Source organism: Berghia stephanieae, chromosome 2 (assembly GCF_034508935.2).
Source record: "Berghia stephanieae isolate SIO BIC M18660-M18661 chromosome 2, UCSD_Bste_1.3, whole genome shotgun sequence".
Classification (NCBI taxonomy): Eukaryota; Metazoa; Mollusca; class Gastropoda; order Nudibranchia; family Aeolidiidae; genus Berghia; species Berghia stephanieae.
This window is the reverse complement of record NC_088361.1, coordinates 113,006,743-113,021,187: the sequence shown is the minus strand read 5'-3', so window position 1 is coordinate 113,021,187 and position 14,445 is coordinate 113,006,743. Positions and strand designations below refer to the sequence as shown.

General features: G+C 32.8%; 1 protein-coding gene across 2 annotated transcripts in view; it reads right to left on the bottom strand.

Annotated features, from left to right (window-relative positions):
• Nucleotides 1-7,167: 7,167 nt before the first annotated feature.
• LOC144966280 (ceramide synthase 5-like) overlaps nucleotides 7,168-14,445 on the bottom strand; it is a 29,959-nt gene continuing 22,681 nt past the window's right edge. For both annotated transcript variants that reach the window (XM_078902493.1, XM_078902492.1), the window contains exons 8-11: nucleotides 13,960-14,088; nucleotides 12,222-12,328; nucleotides 10,626-10,782; nucleotides 7,168-7,659 (exon numbers count right to left, since the gene is read on the bottom strand). In XM_078902493.1, coding sequence (XP_078758619.1) covers nucleotides 7,543-7,659; nucleotides 10,626-10,782; nucleotides 12,222-12,328; nucleotides 13,960-14,088 — 510 coding nt within the window. In that variant the 3' untranslated portion in view covers nucleotides 7,168-7,542. The remainder of the gene's footprint in view (nucleotides 7,660-10,625; nucleotides 10,783-12,221; nucleotides 12,329-13,959; nucleotides 14,089-14,445) is intronic.

The following is a 14,445-nucleotide window of genomic DNA, read 5'->3' as shown; positions in this document are numbered from 1 at the left end:
AGAGATGATTTACAAGGAAAAAAAATATCATCTCCCCAAAAAATAACTATGCATTTGACTGTTTCCCTCCCAGCCAGGACTCCGACCAGGTCAAGGACAAAACAAAGTAATCTCATTCCAAGACAGAGACAGAAAGCATGTTGGAAAACAGATATAAGGGGATAGAAGACACAGTATGTACCCCCCCCCCCCCCCCTCCCAGCTAGGATTCCGGCCAGTGCCAGGACAAAACCAAGTAATCTCATTCCGAGACAAAGACAGAAAGCATGTTGGAAAACAGATACAAGGGGATAGAAGACACAGTATGTACCTCCCTGCCCGCTATGGGAGGTCAGGATCCCCACCCAGAATTCTTATTTTAAATCGTCAAAACTTTGGATGTGGTGCACATTATGGCTTCTACCTAGTAGGGGCCATGGGTAAAACTCATATTTTTATTCTTGCAGTTCACGATATTAATGCCTTATTCGAGTGAACATTGTTGAAGATGTAAGATAAATGAGACGAAGATATAGACACAAATAAGTGTAAACTCCTTTTTCAAATAACCCTGTGATATATTTATAAACTGAAAATAATTATATCTAAAACAATACCTAATATCATAAAATGAAACTGTTTCAATGAGTGGAATAAATACAAACAAATCAAAATATTATAAACACAAGAACTTAGTCTGTGTTCAAATATCTCTGATAAATAAATTTACAATAGTAGTTGTAGTAGTGGTAGTAGTAGTAGTAATAATAATAATGATAATAATAATAATAACAATAATAATAATAATAATAATAATAATAATAATAATAATAATAATAATAATAATAATAATAATAGTGTAAACACACACGTCCATTCATTCAATATAATAGTGACACCCATTTACAATACGAAATTGAATACTCTCATCACATCTAAATAAAAAACTAAAACATGACACAGAATTTTTTTAAAAAACTTATACACCCAGCAATCAGAAATAGAGCAACAGTATTATCACTTCATAAAATAGACGCTGAGTCCAAAAAAATCACTCCATATTAGGTCTCTTTCTGCATCACATCATGATGTATGAAGTAAAAATAGTTATTCCCAATAATCTTGAGTTATTAACTTGGGGAAAATTAAAAGTTATTGTCAGCCTGATCCAATTCTATTATTTCAGATTGTAATGAATTGTTTGCTTTACGCATTATTTGATTTCCACCCCCCCCCCCCTTATTTGATCTAATTTGTGCTCACTCTGGCACCATTCGCGCCACCTAAATACAGTTTACTCAGTTTTCAACAGTTTGTTTTGGGGCCTTGGCATGGCAGGTTATAATCAATCATTTCATTAACACAACTCAAGATAAAATGGCAAATTTTGTTACTTACTTTAATATGCAATGTATTCAAAACGCAACAAGCCTGCACTCCACTAAAGGCAATAAGTGACAATGACATGTCCTCCAATTTATTTATGACAAAATCACCTCACCTAATCCCATCAGATTACAAAATGATAAAGGAAACTTTAGAATTGAAACAATTTAAGTTGGACACGAACCTCTTAATTATAAGTTGAGGAGTGTAAAAATGTCAAAAACCAATGTTTCTATTTTGTGTAAAGATAAATAAAATTGAAATTTTTGCACCCTTTGATGATTGCTATGAATGAAACCTCACAACTTTCTATAATTCAATGAAACAATTTAATACAGACCTGTAAATGCTGGTAAACAGAGAAGTCAAAACTTTCCAAAAACTCAAACCTGTATTTTACAACACTTCCAATTCAATAGAATTTAGGTCAGCAGAATGATTGACAAAATCCTCTGGGGTTTTGAAAGACTTCAACGGGGAATCAAAAATCTAAAGTCGACTGTAAAAAGCCCTTTCTCTGTAACTTTTGACTTCCTACAACCAGTTTCATTTATTGAAATATAATTATTGTATCATTGGAATATAATTATTATATCAACTATGTCATGACTGAGATGACTATGAATGGAGCTTTTGTTATAGCCTAAAAGTAGCACAGATGTTCTTCCAACTCGTAGGCTCAAATCTCCTGAGAAAAGCTACCAAGTTTACACATCGATGATGCTTCAAATGACTTAGCAGGAAATTTTGCCACACTATAAACAACAGGCAAAGCAGGGCATTCGGCTTATATTGTTTTTTAGAACATTTTGAAAAAAACTATTCATAGAACTGAAGACAGTTGGAGGATCAACTGTTGACCAATACTTGTGAGTCGGATGATTTACAGGTCTGTTATTACACCTACAACATTTCTGATGACTTGAATGCTTTTATTCTTCATATAAATAAGACATTCAGTTTGCACCCTGTTACTTATAAACATCAACCACCCTCTTGACCCTGGTCATAAAGAACATAAAGGTAAAGAGAACTATAATTGTTGCATTCCGATAAAATAAACACATTATAAAGTTTACATTGATGTGACACATTTTACTCATATTAATGCCCCCTAAAAAAACCCATTTTATCTCAGTACAGAGTCACAGAGTGTATAATATTGTAGGCCTACCGATGCCAAACCAGAAGTCACCCAATGTTTCGTACCAAGGCCAGCACAGGATCTCCACTTAAAAATGAATATGGAGCTGTGAAGATGATTTCTAAATGAATATTCAGAGATTTATAGGGGTGGGGGGGGGGGCATCTCTTACAGAAAATACGCAATTCTAATTAACTCTCACATGGAAAAAGAGACTGCAACCAGCGTGACAAACCTGCCTTCTCATTTCATGACAGGAACAGGAAATGCCATAGAAATGGGCAATCATTTTTTTTTTTAAGTCAAGATGTTGGTAGAAAAAAAAAAGAAGCGAAACAACTAATAATTCACATAACTGATACCAATCAGCTGAGGAGAAGTAATGGAAAGGAGAACCCCTGGAAAAGCAGCTGGCATTGCTGTGTGAATACAATTCAAATAATACTACTTGGCATGAAGTACATTCAATATTCAATGGTCAATTGTACAAGGCAATAATTGCAATAATGGACATCATCAACATAAAAAAAATAATTAATTAATAATAAAATAAGAGAATAAATTTCTGGTTCCTTTTAGAAAAATAAACCCCAATTAGGTAGTTATTCAAATTCAGAAAATATAAGATAAAAATCAATTATTAAACAATGTAAGTCTCCTTCTCATTCACTGACAATAAACGTTTGTTATCTTATATAAGCTGCATGAAAAACACTTTTTAAAACAAATTCAACATCTATGCTCAAACCCTTCGTATTCATCAACAAATTACAATAACACCCACACATATATACAAAATCAAATACTTTCAAGTTTCACAATAAAAAAGGTGATGACACACATATGAAAACATATTAAAAGCTCTGGTGGAGCAAAAGAAATGGAAACGAAATAAGAAACGAAGTCACACTATCATAGTGCATGGTTGTGCATATGTATTATTATGTATTGGTCAGCCATTCATGAAATGGGATCATGCAGAAAAATCCCTTTTACAAATAGTGGAAAGTGTTTAAAATGACAACTTGCATTACATCATAATAAATGAATAATATGTCAGACCTCTAATGGATGTATTAAGTTTTAACATGGGGCCCGTGACAAGCTTTCGTTGGTGATGTCATTTTTTTCCCCCTCAAAAAACACTATTATTTTCTTTTAAGAAAACGTATTTCAAATCAACTTAACAATTTTTTTTATTTAGTTCTTTAAACATTTAACCTTACCGAAATAGTTTCATCCATACAAATGCCTAAAGCTATTATGGTGATGTAATTTAAAAAAAAAAAGGAATAACAAATAGATAACTCAACTCAAAAGGGACAGTTGAAATGAATTAAAACAACAAAAAAAACCAACAAACCCCCCCCCCCCCCCCCCCCCAAAACCAAACAAACAAACGATTTCAATGGACTAACTGCACACATTTAATATTTTGCAATAACGCACAAACAAAATAAAAACTGTTAGATTTGTTGAATATTCCAAGCTCAAAATTTTAATTTTTGGTTATACAAAAAAAGTACAAAAATATCAAATATAATATAAAATAGAACAATAAAAGAGAGCAAGAATTTTGAAGTGGCATACGAGCAGTACAGTTAGAAAGTAATTGAAGACACTTAATCACATAAATGTATCAACTGAGTGAAACTTGAAAATATGTTCAGCAGAGTTTATCAACTACATCCTCCTGACCAGTCACAATTAAATTACAAATCAATAAACCCTTGGAACACACATCGTATAAAAAGCACATTTTAGATCAACAATATTGGCACCAACTGTATGCATAAGTCTCTACCTTTAACCCTGACACCTTCAAAAATTCCTCATTGTCAAATCAACTTCAAATACCTTTCCATAGTCGCAGTGAAAACATGCATTAAATGTCTAATCTTTTCCGATTGTTCTCTCAATTTAGTTATAAACAAACATTCTTTACACACTAATGAGAGTAATTTCACCTCTTTATATTAAAAAAAAACAAAACACCTTTATATTTAATTATAAAATCAACATAAGTAAGGCATATCAACTTTTTAAAAACATATTAAACTATAGTATCTTAAACTTACACAAAATTTGTGTTTTAATATATATTTAATATCCACAAGCAAATTGTCATCAGCCTACCTCAACTCTCATGCCAGGTTTAGGCAGAAACTAATGCATTTAGAACCTGATATCATTCTTATATTCATCAACCAACACATCTTGATTAGTATGAGGCTATATTTCTCCAACTTTTAGTGTTAAAGTTGCTAGAATAAGGACAGTCAATTTATTGTTAGAATGTATCTCTTTCAAGATAAGAATGTAAAGCTAAGAGAGCAAAAACGCATTAGTAAAATTTAACTCATAATATACGAGGACAAAGATGCTTAATAATCATCACAAAAATACCAAACACTTCGGCTTGTGTGGTTTCGAGAGTGATAAAAGTACTATCTCAGTCAATTAAAGCGCAATGTTAAAACAACAGAAAGATCAAGAGAGCATAAATAGGGTATTTCATTCAAAAAGGTGTATGGTATTGTAAACAATATACAGAAGAATAAAAAACAAAACATACATACATACGTTTCATTCTAAATGGTAAGCAGACTTGCCAATCAATGAGAATTTATAAATTTACATACATATTACAGAAACTTTGAAAGAATTTTCTTTGTATTTGAAATAACCGATATAGTTTTGTTCATATTTTTCTTTCTAAGAAAAATAAAGGTTTAACACGAACAGAGATTTAATCTAAAAGTCTTGTCTCCACATGAATTGAGAAAACGTTATGATAGAGATGTATTACTCTTTAAAACAAACAAAATATATATCACTAATAAGAACGGTGTTGCATTATACTAAACAATATTGTACGAGATGGGAGAATGGATGAAATGATAATATTGGCAAGGCATTTGATCAGAAATAATCCTATATTGAAATTAAAAGAAAATAATGATTTAAACACAAATAAAATTTTAAAAGAAAAAAACCCAACAAAACTCACATTTATCTATAACACTTCTACCTGTTGGAAGAAAGGGCTATTTAATATCGATGGATATCTGGTTTTCATTTCAACAACATCAGAGCTGCCAACCCACAATACCAATGTAACAGAAAAGGACTCCAATAATCAAGATTTTTCCAAAACCAAACACAAAAACCTATTATTTTAATCTAGTTAATTAAAATATTAAGACACAAAGAGTCTCATGTAATTAAACTAAGTCAAATAGAAAGATGTAATAAAAAAGAAAAAAACAAAAGCTTTTTATTAGCGTAATATCCACCAAACATGCTCAAAGCGCTTTACAAGGGGTCACTGGCAAACAGCAACAGTTAACATGTAGGACGAGACATGACGCCTGTTAGGCGGTATTACAATTTTTTCTGACAGAGACAACACTGTTAACGGCCAGGTACTCATTTTACACCCGAGTACGATGAGAGAATGTGAGTAAAGAGCCTTTTCCAAGGATTCAACTATGCGCCAAGCGAGGCTCGAACCCAGAATTTTCCGATCCGAAAGCGAGTGTCATGCATACCACTAGACGACATTGCCGCACAATAAACAATACTAAAATACTATCAGTTAGTCATATTACTTGATGTGATTGCATCATCACCAGACTATCTCTTTAAAAATGTCAGGATATTATATTTAATTTAAACCTTAAAAAAAAAGGGGAATATCCACGGTAAAACATAAGTTGGCAGCTCTGTAACACGATTAATGTCACTTAAGCACAGAAGCCTAATAGTATCATACATATTAATCTTATCTTATTATATTTTTTAAAATCTATTTTTAAAATGTTGATTCCTTGCGATTGATTACCCTATCCAGGTGTCCGGTTAATCATCAACCAGCCGGAATACAAGTCTAAATTTTTAATGGGGAGAATAAATGACTATCAAATAAATGAACATTGTTATTTCATACAGTAGAAGTTTCTACATTATTTCCAATAAAAAAAGTAGTCATTCAGAACCATAAGGCCCATGAAGACGGAGTTTATCCCGGTTTCGATAGTATGAAAAGGGCAATAGCAATTTCTTGTTATCCTTTGGATAGGATGCTACGCAGAGTACTTTCCACCAGATCTAACAGACCCAGGTACCCAATCACTGCTGGGTCGACAAGGGGCTCAGAAAAAATCTCCACTGCACCCGGGATCGATCTCGGTCCCTTTGCATGTGAAGCGAGTGCTCTACCAACTGAGCTCTTGGGATCCCCTTTTTCCAACAAAAGGCAATCTTTTTTTCTTCTTCTTCTTTCTCTTTTGCTTTTTGTGTTGCAAATAATCTCAACTTCTCTACCACTTCAGTGCTATCAGTAAAACTAATAGCACGAGAATGTCAATACCCTAGGCAATAAACTAAGCTACCTAGACATGGTAGTGTTTGAAAACTTGAAACAATGTACACAAGTCATTGGTTATCATGATAATACGAAAGGATAAAGACTGCTTTGTATGTTATATCGTGGTATACAAAACTAGATATGAACTTAAAATAACCTGACATGCTAGTTGTATATTTAATTCATCTAATAATAATAATAATAATAATAATAATAATAATAATAATAATAATAATAATAATAATAATAACAATATAATAATAATAATAATAATAATAATAATATAATAATAATAATAATAATAATAATCGAAAAAAAAAAAGATATACTCGGAAGAGAACAAATGAAAAAAAAAAATCAATATAAAAACAAAATAATGGTGAGTAATCCACATATATTACTGTTCTGAAATTAATAATTTTATTTAAAAGACTGTCTAAAAGTGGATTATCAGCACGCACACAATCAAACAAATAGTCTCTCTATCTCTCTCTTTCGGAGTGCAACCACATACACACACACAAACTTGCATTTGAACACACATACAAAATCCAATACACTGATCTCACAAAAACATGTTCACCATTATTATATACAAATGCGTGCAACGAAAGTTGACGTAGAGAACAGATTTACCTACAAGTGACACATGAAGTGAAACTTTTTAATGCTCTGAGTTTTCCTGCTGTACTCTTCCATTACTGACCTCTTTTTGTGTAATGGGCTCTTCAGGTGAATCACTAATTTCACTATCAGACTCACTGCGAATATCTTTTTCAATCTGAAATATTTAAAAATAAACACATCTTAATATTTGCAAATAAAACATTTGAATATATGTACTAATGGTGGGAGTAATGCATATCAATGGCCCGTTGATCAAATCTTTGAAGTAGCGTTTTCGCCAATCCGCTGATCAAACCCCTGACGTGTACATCAGAGATTAGCGCATCGAGTTTTTACAACTATCAAAACTCTGATGTCACTTAAGGGGATTGATCAACAGAATTTGAATAGGAAGTAGGACAGTCTGCTATTTGCATTTCTCTGATCTAAATGATTTAACTTAGGTTTTGTAATAAATTAATGCTGCTGATGCTGCTATTATCATTATCATTATTATTACTACGGTGGTCCCCGTTTATAAGCACAGTCTTTGGGAATCAAGTAGAGCGTGCTTATAGCCAGATCGTGCTTATAAATGAATTCAGATTTTTTGCAAAGTCTATGTATTTGAAAGGGATAAGAACTTGGACAGATGAAGCTGAGAAAGGTGGCGCTGCTTTAATAGAATTGGCAAGAGATAGATCAGCTTGGCGGAAGATGACCTCCGACGTCTGCTTCAGATATGGAACTACATGAGATGAGATGTCCAATGCTCATTTTAAAGTAAAGACAACATTTTCCTCTTGGTTTTTCCAAATATATATATTTATTGTTGTTGTTATTATTATTATCATTATTATTATCATCATCATTAGTATTATTATTATTATCACCATTATTTATATGATAATGATGATGATTATTATTATTATTATCTTTAGTAGAAGTAGTGGTAGTTTATTTATTTTTAGAGTTTTACAGCGCTTTCGATTGGAAGAAAATGTGATAATAAAAAAATTATAGATTTATAATAAAAAGTACACAAGAAAAGTAAGACAATGGGGAATTGTACAAATAGGGAACAGAGAGAGATTCAAAGAGCATCTAAAAGTCTCCTCCAGACACAAGCAAAGGATCACACTACTAAGACGAACACACTCAAATTCTTACATTATACATTTGAAACAATAAATATGACAATGCGTAACAGAGGGATGATTCACAAGGAATAAAAATATCATCTCCCAATTCTTTAACAATACATTTGGCTGTTTCTCTCCCAGCTAAGGACTCTACGAGGAAAAAGACAAAAACCAACCAAGTTATCTCAATCCAAGACAAAGACAGAAAGCAAGTTGGAAAACAGTTATTGGGTATAGTGACCTCCCTGTCCATTATGGGAGGTTAGGAACCCCACCCACGAAGTAGTAGTAGTAATTCACATTGTACCTGAGACCAAAAAAGTATATCAATTTAGCAGTGCAAGTGAAAAGACACATGTAAAGCCAAAGTAAAATTCAATGATTTATTTACTATATTATGGGACAAGTTCAAGTGATTTTGTTCAGAGATTAGATGACATTGAATAAGATCATCATCTCCTCTTGGAAAAATTTGACTTCACTAGAAAGGACATGAGGCAAGAGCAGAACCCTAAATATGATACCAAGTAAGTATCATGGAAGGAAATGAAGGGAAGAGAGTTCTGGTTAAAAATTGCAAAACAAATGCCAAGTTAGATATAATTAAAACAATAGGAAATAAAGCAGAAGCAACGACGATAGACAGTCATTGGAGAGTTTTGATCATAGAGGTCTTAGCATGGAAATATGGAATGCCTTAAGAAAAGGACTAGACATGGATGCCAAACCATTGTTTTTCTCTAGGACTTCACAAAAAGATGCCATCAAGAACATCACAACGCATATTCCCTGTAAATAAAGATTTAACATCAAAGAGATGGTCAAGACAATCAAATTGAACTTATAGCAGCTGGATCAGTCTAGATCCTACAAAAGCTCTAAAACCAATTGTAGTGATGGCTGCAAAAACATTGCAGTCATTATGAAAACCTTTAGAATGAGATTAGTTATTGTCGAGCTGGGATCGTAGAAATTGTGGAGAATTACTTTTCTAAAATCTAACTCTTCTATCACACATTCCTGGAGGGAATGAAATACAACGGATTCAAAACAAAGGGATGAGCAGGCTAGTCTTAAAATGTCAAATATTGTTAGATCAGGCAGAAAGTACTTTGCGAAGGACTAGCATCCTATCCAACAGTAGCAAGCACTCGCTGTAATCGGTTTAAAGCTATATGAAACTATGAAGGACAACTTCTGACTTTCCCAATGGTTATTTTTACAATAAAGTGTAATGTACTACTACTACCACTACTACTACTGCTGCTACAACAACAACAACTACTACGACTACTACTACTACTACCACTACTACTACTACTACTACAAGGCCTGTAAATGTCCATTTTTCAAAAATGTCTGAAAAGTTTCGATTATAATGTTCACAGCAATTAGTATGTAATGTAATACATACTCTACTGATTAAAGATATGATGTACAATTGCTTGAAGATAATACAAATTAACGGTTGCGCCTATTGGGAAAAGAATGATAAAGTCATCGCAATAAGACTGATAAAAATAATAAAAATAATAATAATAATAATAAAAATATCAACAGCATTAATTTATTACAAGACAAAAAAGGTAAATCATTTAGATCAGAGAATTGAAAATAGCAGACTGTCCTACTTCCTATTCAAATCCTGCTGATCAATCCCCTGAAGGGTCATCAGAGTTTTGATTGTGAATACTCGAAACACTAAGCTCTAAATAGACATCAGAAGTTTGATCAGCGGATGGGCGAAAACACGACTTCAGAGGTTTGATCAACAAGCCAAAATACAGTTGTAAAAGAGAAAGAGGAAGGAAATATATTTACTTGCACGAACACTCATGCAGAGAGAGAGAGAGAGAGAGAGAGAGAGAGAGAGAGAGAGAGAGAGAGAGAGAGAGAGAGAGAGAGAGAGAGAGAGAGAGAGAGAGAGAGAGTGAAAGAGAGAGACAGAGAGTGAGAGAGAAGAGAAAGAGAGAGAGAGAGAGTATAATGGTACACTTACAGTTCCACTTGAAAGCTTCTGAAAGGCAATACTGAGTATAAGGTAGGTCCACATGACGTGCAATATTTGTAGCACAAAGAGAAGTCCATTAAAAAACCAATAAGCTGGGAAGGTGTTTACATAGTCATGAATCTCCACTGCTGAAGCATTCAGTACCCTAAAGAGAGAGAGAAAAAAAAGAAGAGAAATGTTAAAATTCAACAAGATAAAATTTTCATTTCGTGATACAAAACAAAGTTGTAATTTAACATATACTAAAAAATATATTATAGCAATTGATTTAAAAATCCTTTCCCCTACAAAAAAACAGCCCTATGGAGCCTTGTCAAATAATTCATTTGACAAATGATATTAAATATCATCATTAACAATAATAAGAGTCAGAGACAAGGGTGTAAAAAAAATAAATAGGGAAACTTTACTTCGAGAAATTAGTAAAAGTAAAACATTCACGATATAGTGGACTCTGCTTATAAACAGTCCTCCGGAATCAAGCAAAGCATGCTTATACCAGGATTGTGCTTATCAGCCGATTTTCATTATTCGTTTTTGCTGCTAAACCTATGTTCAATGCTCAAAACTACAGTAAAGGCAATTTTTTTTCTCCTAATTTCCAAATGTACACATAATGATATGCACCAGATTACAGGCCTCAAGCTGCCATTTTTAACCTCTTTTTTACTTTTTAATTCTATATTTTTAGACAAAACAAACCCTTTCTTTCCTGCCACAATATGCGTCAACATTACACTGTGTGTGTTTGGGATGAGGGTACAAAAGCTTGTGATTGTTGCTTGTTTGAATTTTGATTGAATGCACCTGTTTATGACATTCTCTTTTCCCATGAACTGGTTCCGGCTCTACTCGCCCATTAAGTTGAAAACTAAATCTGATGGTTTTAATTGCTTCTTTGTCATCTGAGATTGTTGGTGTGGAGTGCACAAAGAGAACAAGCACATACCTTGACTTCATAACTCACACAGTAAGCACACTTAAGACAAACAAACTATAGACTACGGTCATCGCCCTCCCCACCGGACTGGCTGCCTATTGTTATCACCTAAAGATTTTATGACGATGCAATGTCAGTTTCATCACTGAGGTGTTAAAGTGTTTTGTGATGGAATAGTGAGGTGTCAATTATACATCACTTGCATAGCATTTTGATGGTTTCTGTTGACACTGTCAGTCTTTTGTCTTTAAAAAAATCGTATTTTTCTTTACAGTTATTTTTTAATTTTCTTCTTTTATTTTTGTAATTTTAAAGTAATGGTCAGAAAATTGAACAACGATATAAATGAAGTCCTTTCCAGTGAGCATGCTTAAAAAGAGATAAATCTATATAGTAGAAATTTTGTTTTGCACCCAGAGTACACTCATAGCCGGATCATGCTGGTAGCTGGAGTGCCTATGAACGGAGACCACTGAACTATCTTCACCTATAGTGTACACTATCCTCTATCTCTACTACTAAAATGACAGATTCAGCAAGGCCGGATATCATTATTTAAGAACATGGAAACAATCATGCATATTGTCACATTCAATCATTTTAAAAACCTGGCTTAATAGATGATCTACTTTTCACATACTTACCACAAAGGGTAGACAAAGATTCTTGAAATAATCCAGGCACAGATAAATACACCAAAGAAAAGCTCACAAGTTGACTGATGCTTGGTGTACTTGGCCATTTTAGCAATCTGAGTTGTGATAATTTAAGCATGAAAGTCATGATAAATGTTTACAACTCATTACTGATAACAGTGAATTATTGATTGAAACCAAAAATATAAAGACTCAAGACACAAATTTACAATTAAAGATTTTCATATTATATATATATCCAATATTAGATAATAAAGAAATTGTTTTTTACATTCTTTTTAATAAAGAAAATTTAAATAACTAAATGAATAAAAAAAAAAAAAAAAAACTTAAGAAAGAAAATCTAACTCATATGACACTGCCGTGAGTCAGATAAATAGTGAAAGTGAAAAAAAGGGGTTGGGGGACCAATAAAATCTTAATCATCAATAATAGGTTATAAGAGGTGGAGCCAAAATGAAAAGGGGAAAAAAAGGAGAGGAGGAGGAGGAGGAGAAAGGAGGGGAGGAGGAGAGGAGGAGGAGGAGGAGGAGAGGAGGAGAGGAGGAGGAGGAGAGGAGGAGAGGAGAGGAGGAGGAGAGAGGAGGAGGAGAGGAGGGAGGAGGGAGAGGAGGAGAGGGGAGAGGAGGAGGAGAGGAGGAGGAGGAAGGAGGAGAAGAAGAGAAGAAAAGAAAAAAGAAGAAGAAGAAGAAGAAGAAAAGAAGAAGAAGAAGAAGAAGAAGAAGAAGAAGAAAAGAAGAAAAGAAAGAAGAAAAGAAGAAGAAGAAGAAGAAGAAGAAGAAGAAGAAGAAGAAGAAGAAGAAGAAGAAGAAAAGAAAAAAGAGAAGAAAAGAAGAAAAAAGAAGAAGAAGAAAAAGAAGAAGAAGAAGAAGAAGAAAAGAAGAAGAAGAAGAAGAGAAGAAAAGAAGAAGAAGAAGAAAAGAAGAAAAGAAGAAGAAGAAGAAGAAGAAGAAAAGAAAAAAAGAAAAGAAGAAGAAGAAGAAGAAGAAGAAGAAGAAGAAGAAGAAAAGAAGAAGAAGAAGAAGAAGAAAAGAAGAAAAGAAGAAGAAGAGAAGAAGAAGAGAAGAAGAAGAAGAAGAAGAAGAAAAGAAATAGAAATAGAAGAAGAGAAATAAAGAAGAGAATCATTAGAAGAAGAAGAAAAAAGAACAAAGAAAAAAAAAAAAAAAAAAAATAAGAAGAAAATAAGATAGAAATGCGGAAGTAGATAAATAGTTAAAGTGAAAAAAAGGGTGAGGGACAATAAAATCAATACAAAATAGGTATAAGAGGTGGAGCAAAATGAAAAGGAGAAAAAAAGAGAGAGGAGAGAGGAGAGAGAGAAGAAGAAGAAGAGAAGAAGAAGAAGAAGAAGAAGAAGAAGAAGAAGAAGAAGAAGAAGAAGAAGAAGAAGAAGAAGAAGAAGAAGAAGAAGAAAGAAGAAGAAGAAGATGATGATGAGGGAAAAATAAGAAAAAAAAAAATTATTAAGGACAGGACACATAGCCCAGCCACACAATATAACAATATGGCATGTATTCACCAGTGGTAAACAATGCATTTTAATATAGAATTAGCCACGCTGAGATTCAAAGAAATCTTTAAGCATGTAAAAGTCACAAATGGTCATGGGTTTTTTTTTTATATGACCCTTGCAATTGTGGGATAATTGTCCAAAAGAAATTCTCAAACAAAACATAAATACCAACAAATCTATAAGATGTGTGCTACAAAATTAAGAGCTTACAGCAAGCCAGGGGTCTGCCACATCATGCACCACTATAACAAGACTTCCAACTCTTACAAAATTGCAAGCCCAAGAGAAATAAATCAGTGTTATGGTGACAACATGGTGTACCAACATCTCCTTTTTGTCCTGAAAAATACAAAGCATCTCATGATATCTAAATTTGCTATATTATATCCTTATCCATTTCATTACAGTAATCATTTCAATTTTAATAAGTTTTATATAAACACTCTGGCTTGAACATATTACAAAAATAAAGAAAATAAGTTTAATTGATACATAAATTTCACATTAAACGGTATGCTTTTTAAATGTAGATTATAGCATTTCGCACATAATAATAATAATAATAATAATAATAATAATAATAATAATAATAATAATAATAATAATAATAATAATAATAATGCTGAAAACTTATATAGCGCAAACAGTCATTTGCAAACATTGTGGGATGTTCAATTTATAAGCAAAACTACACAT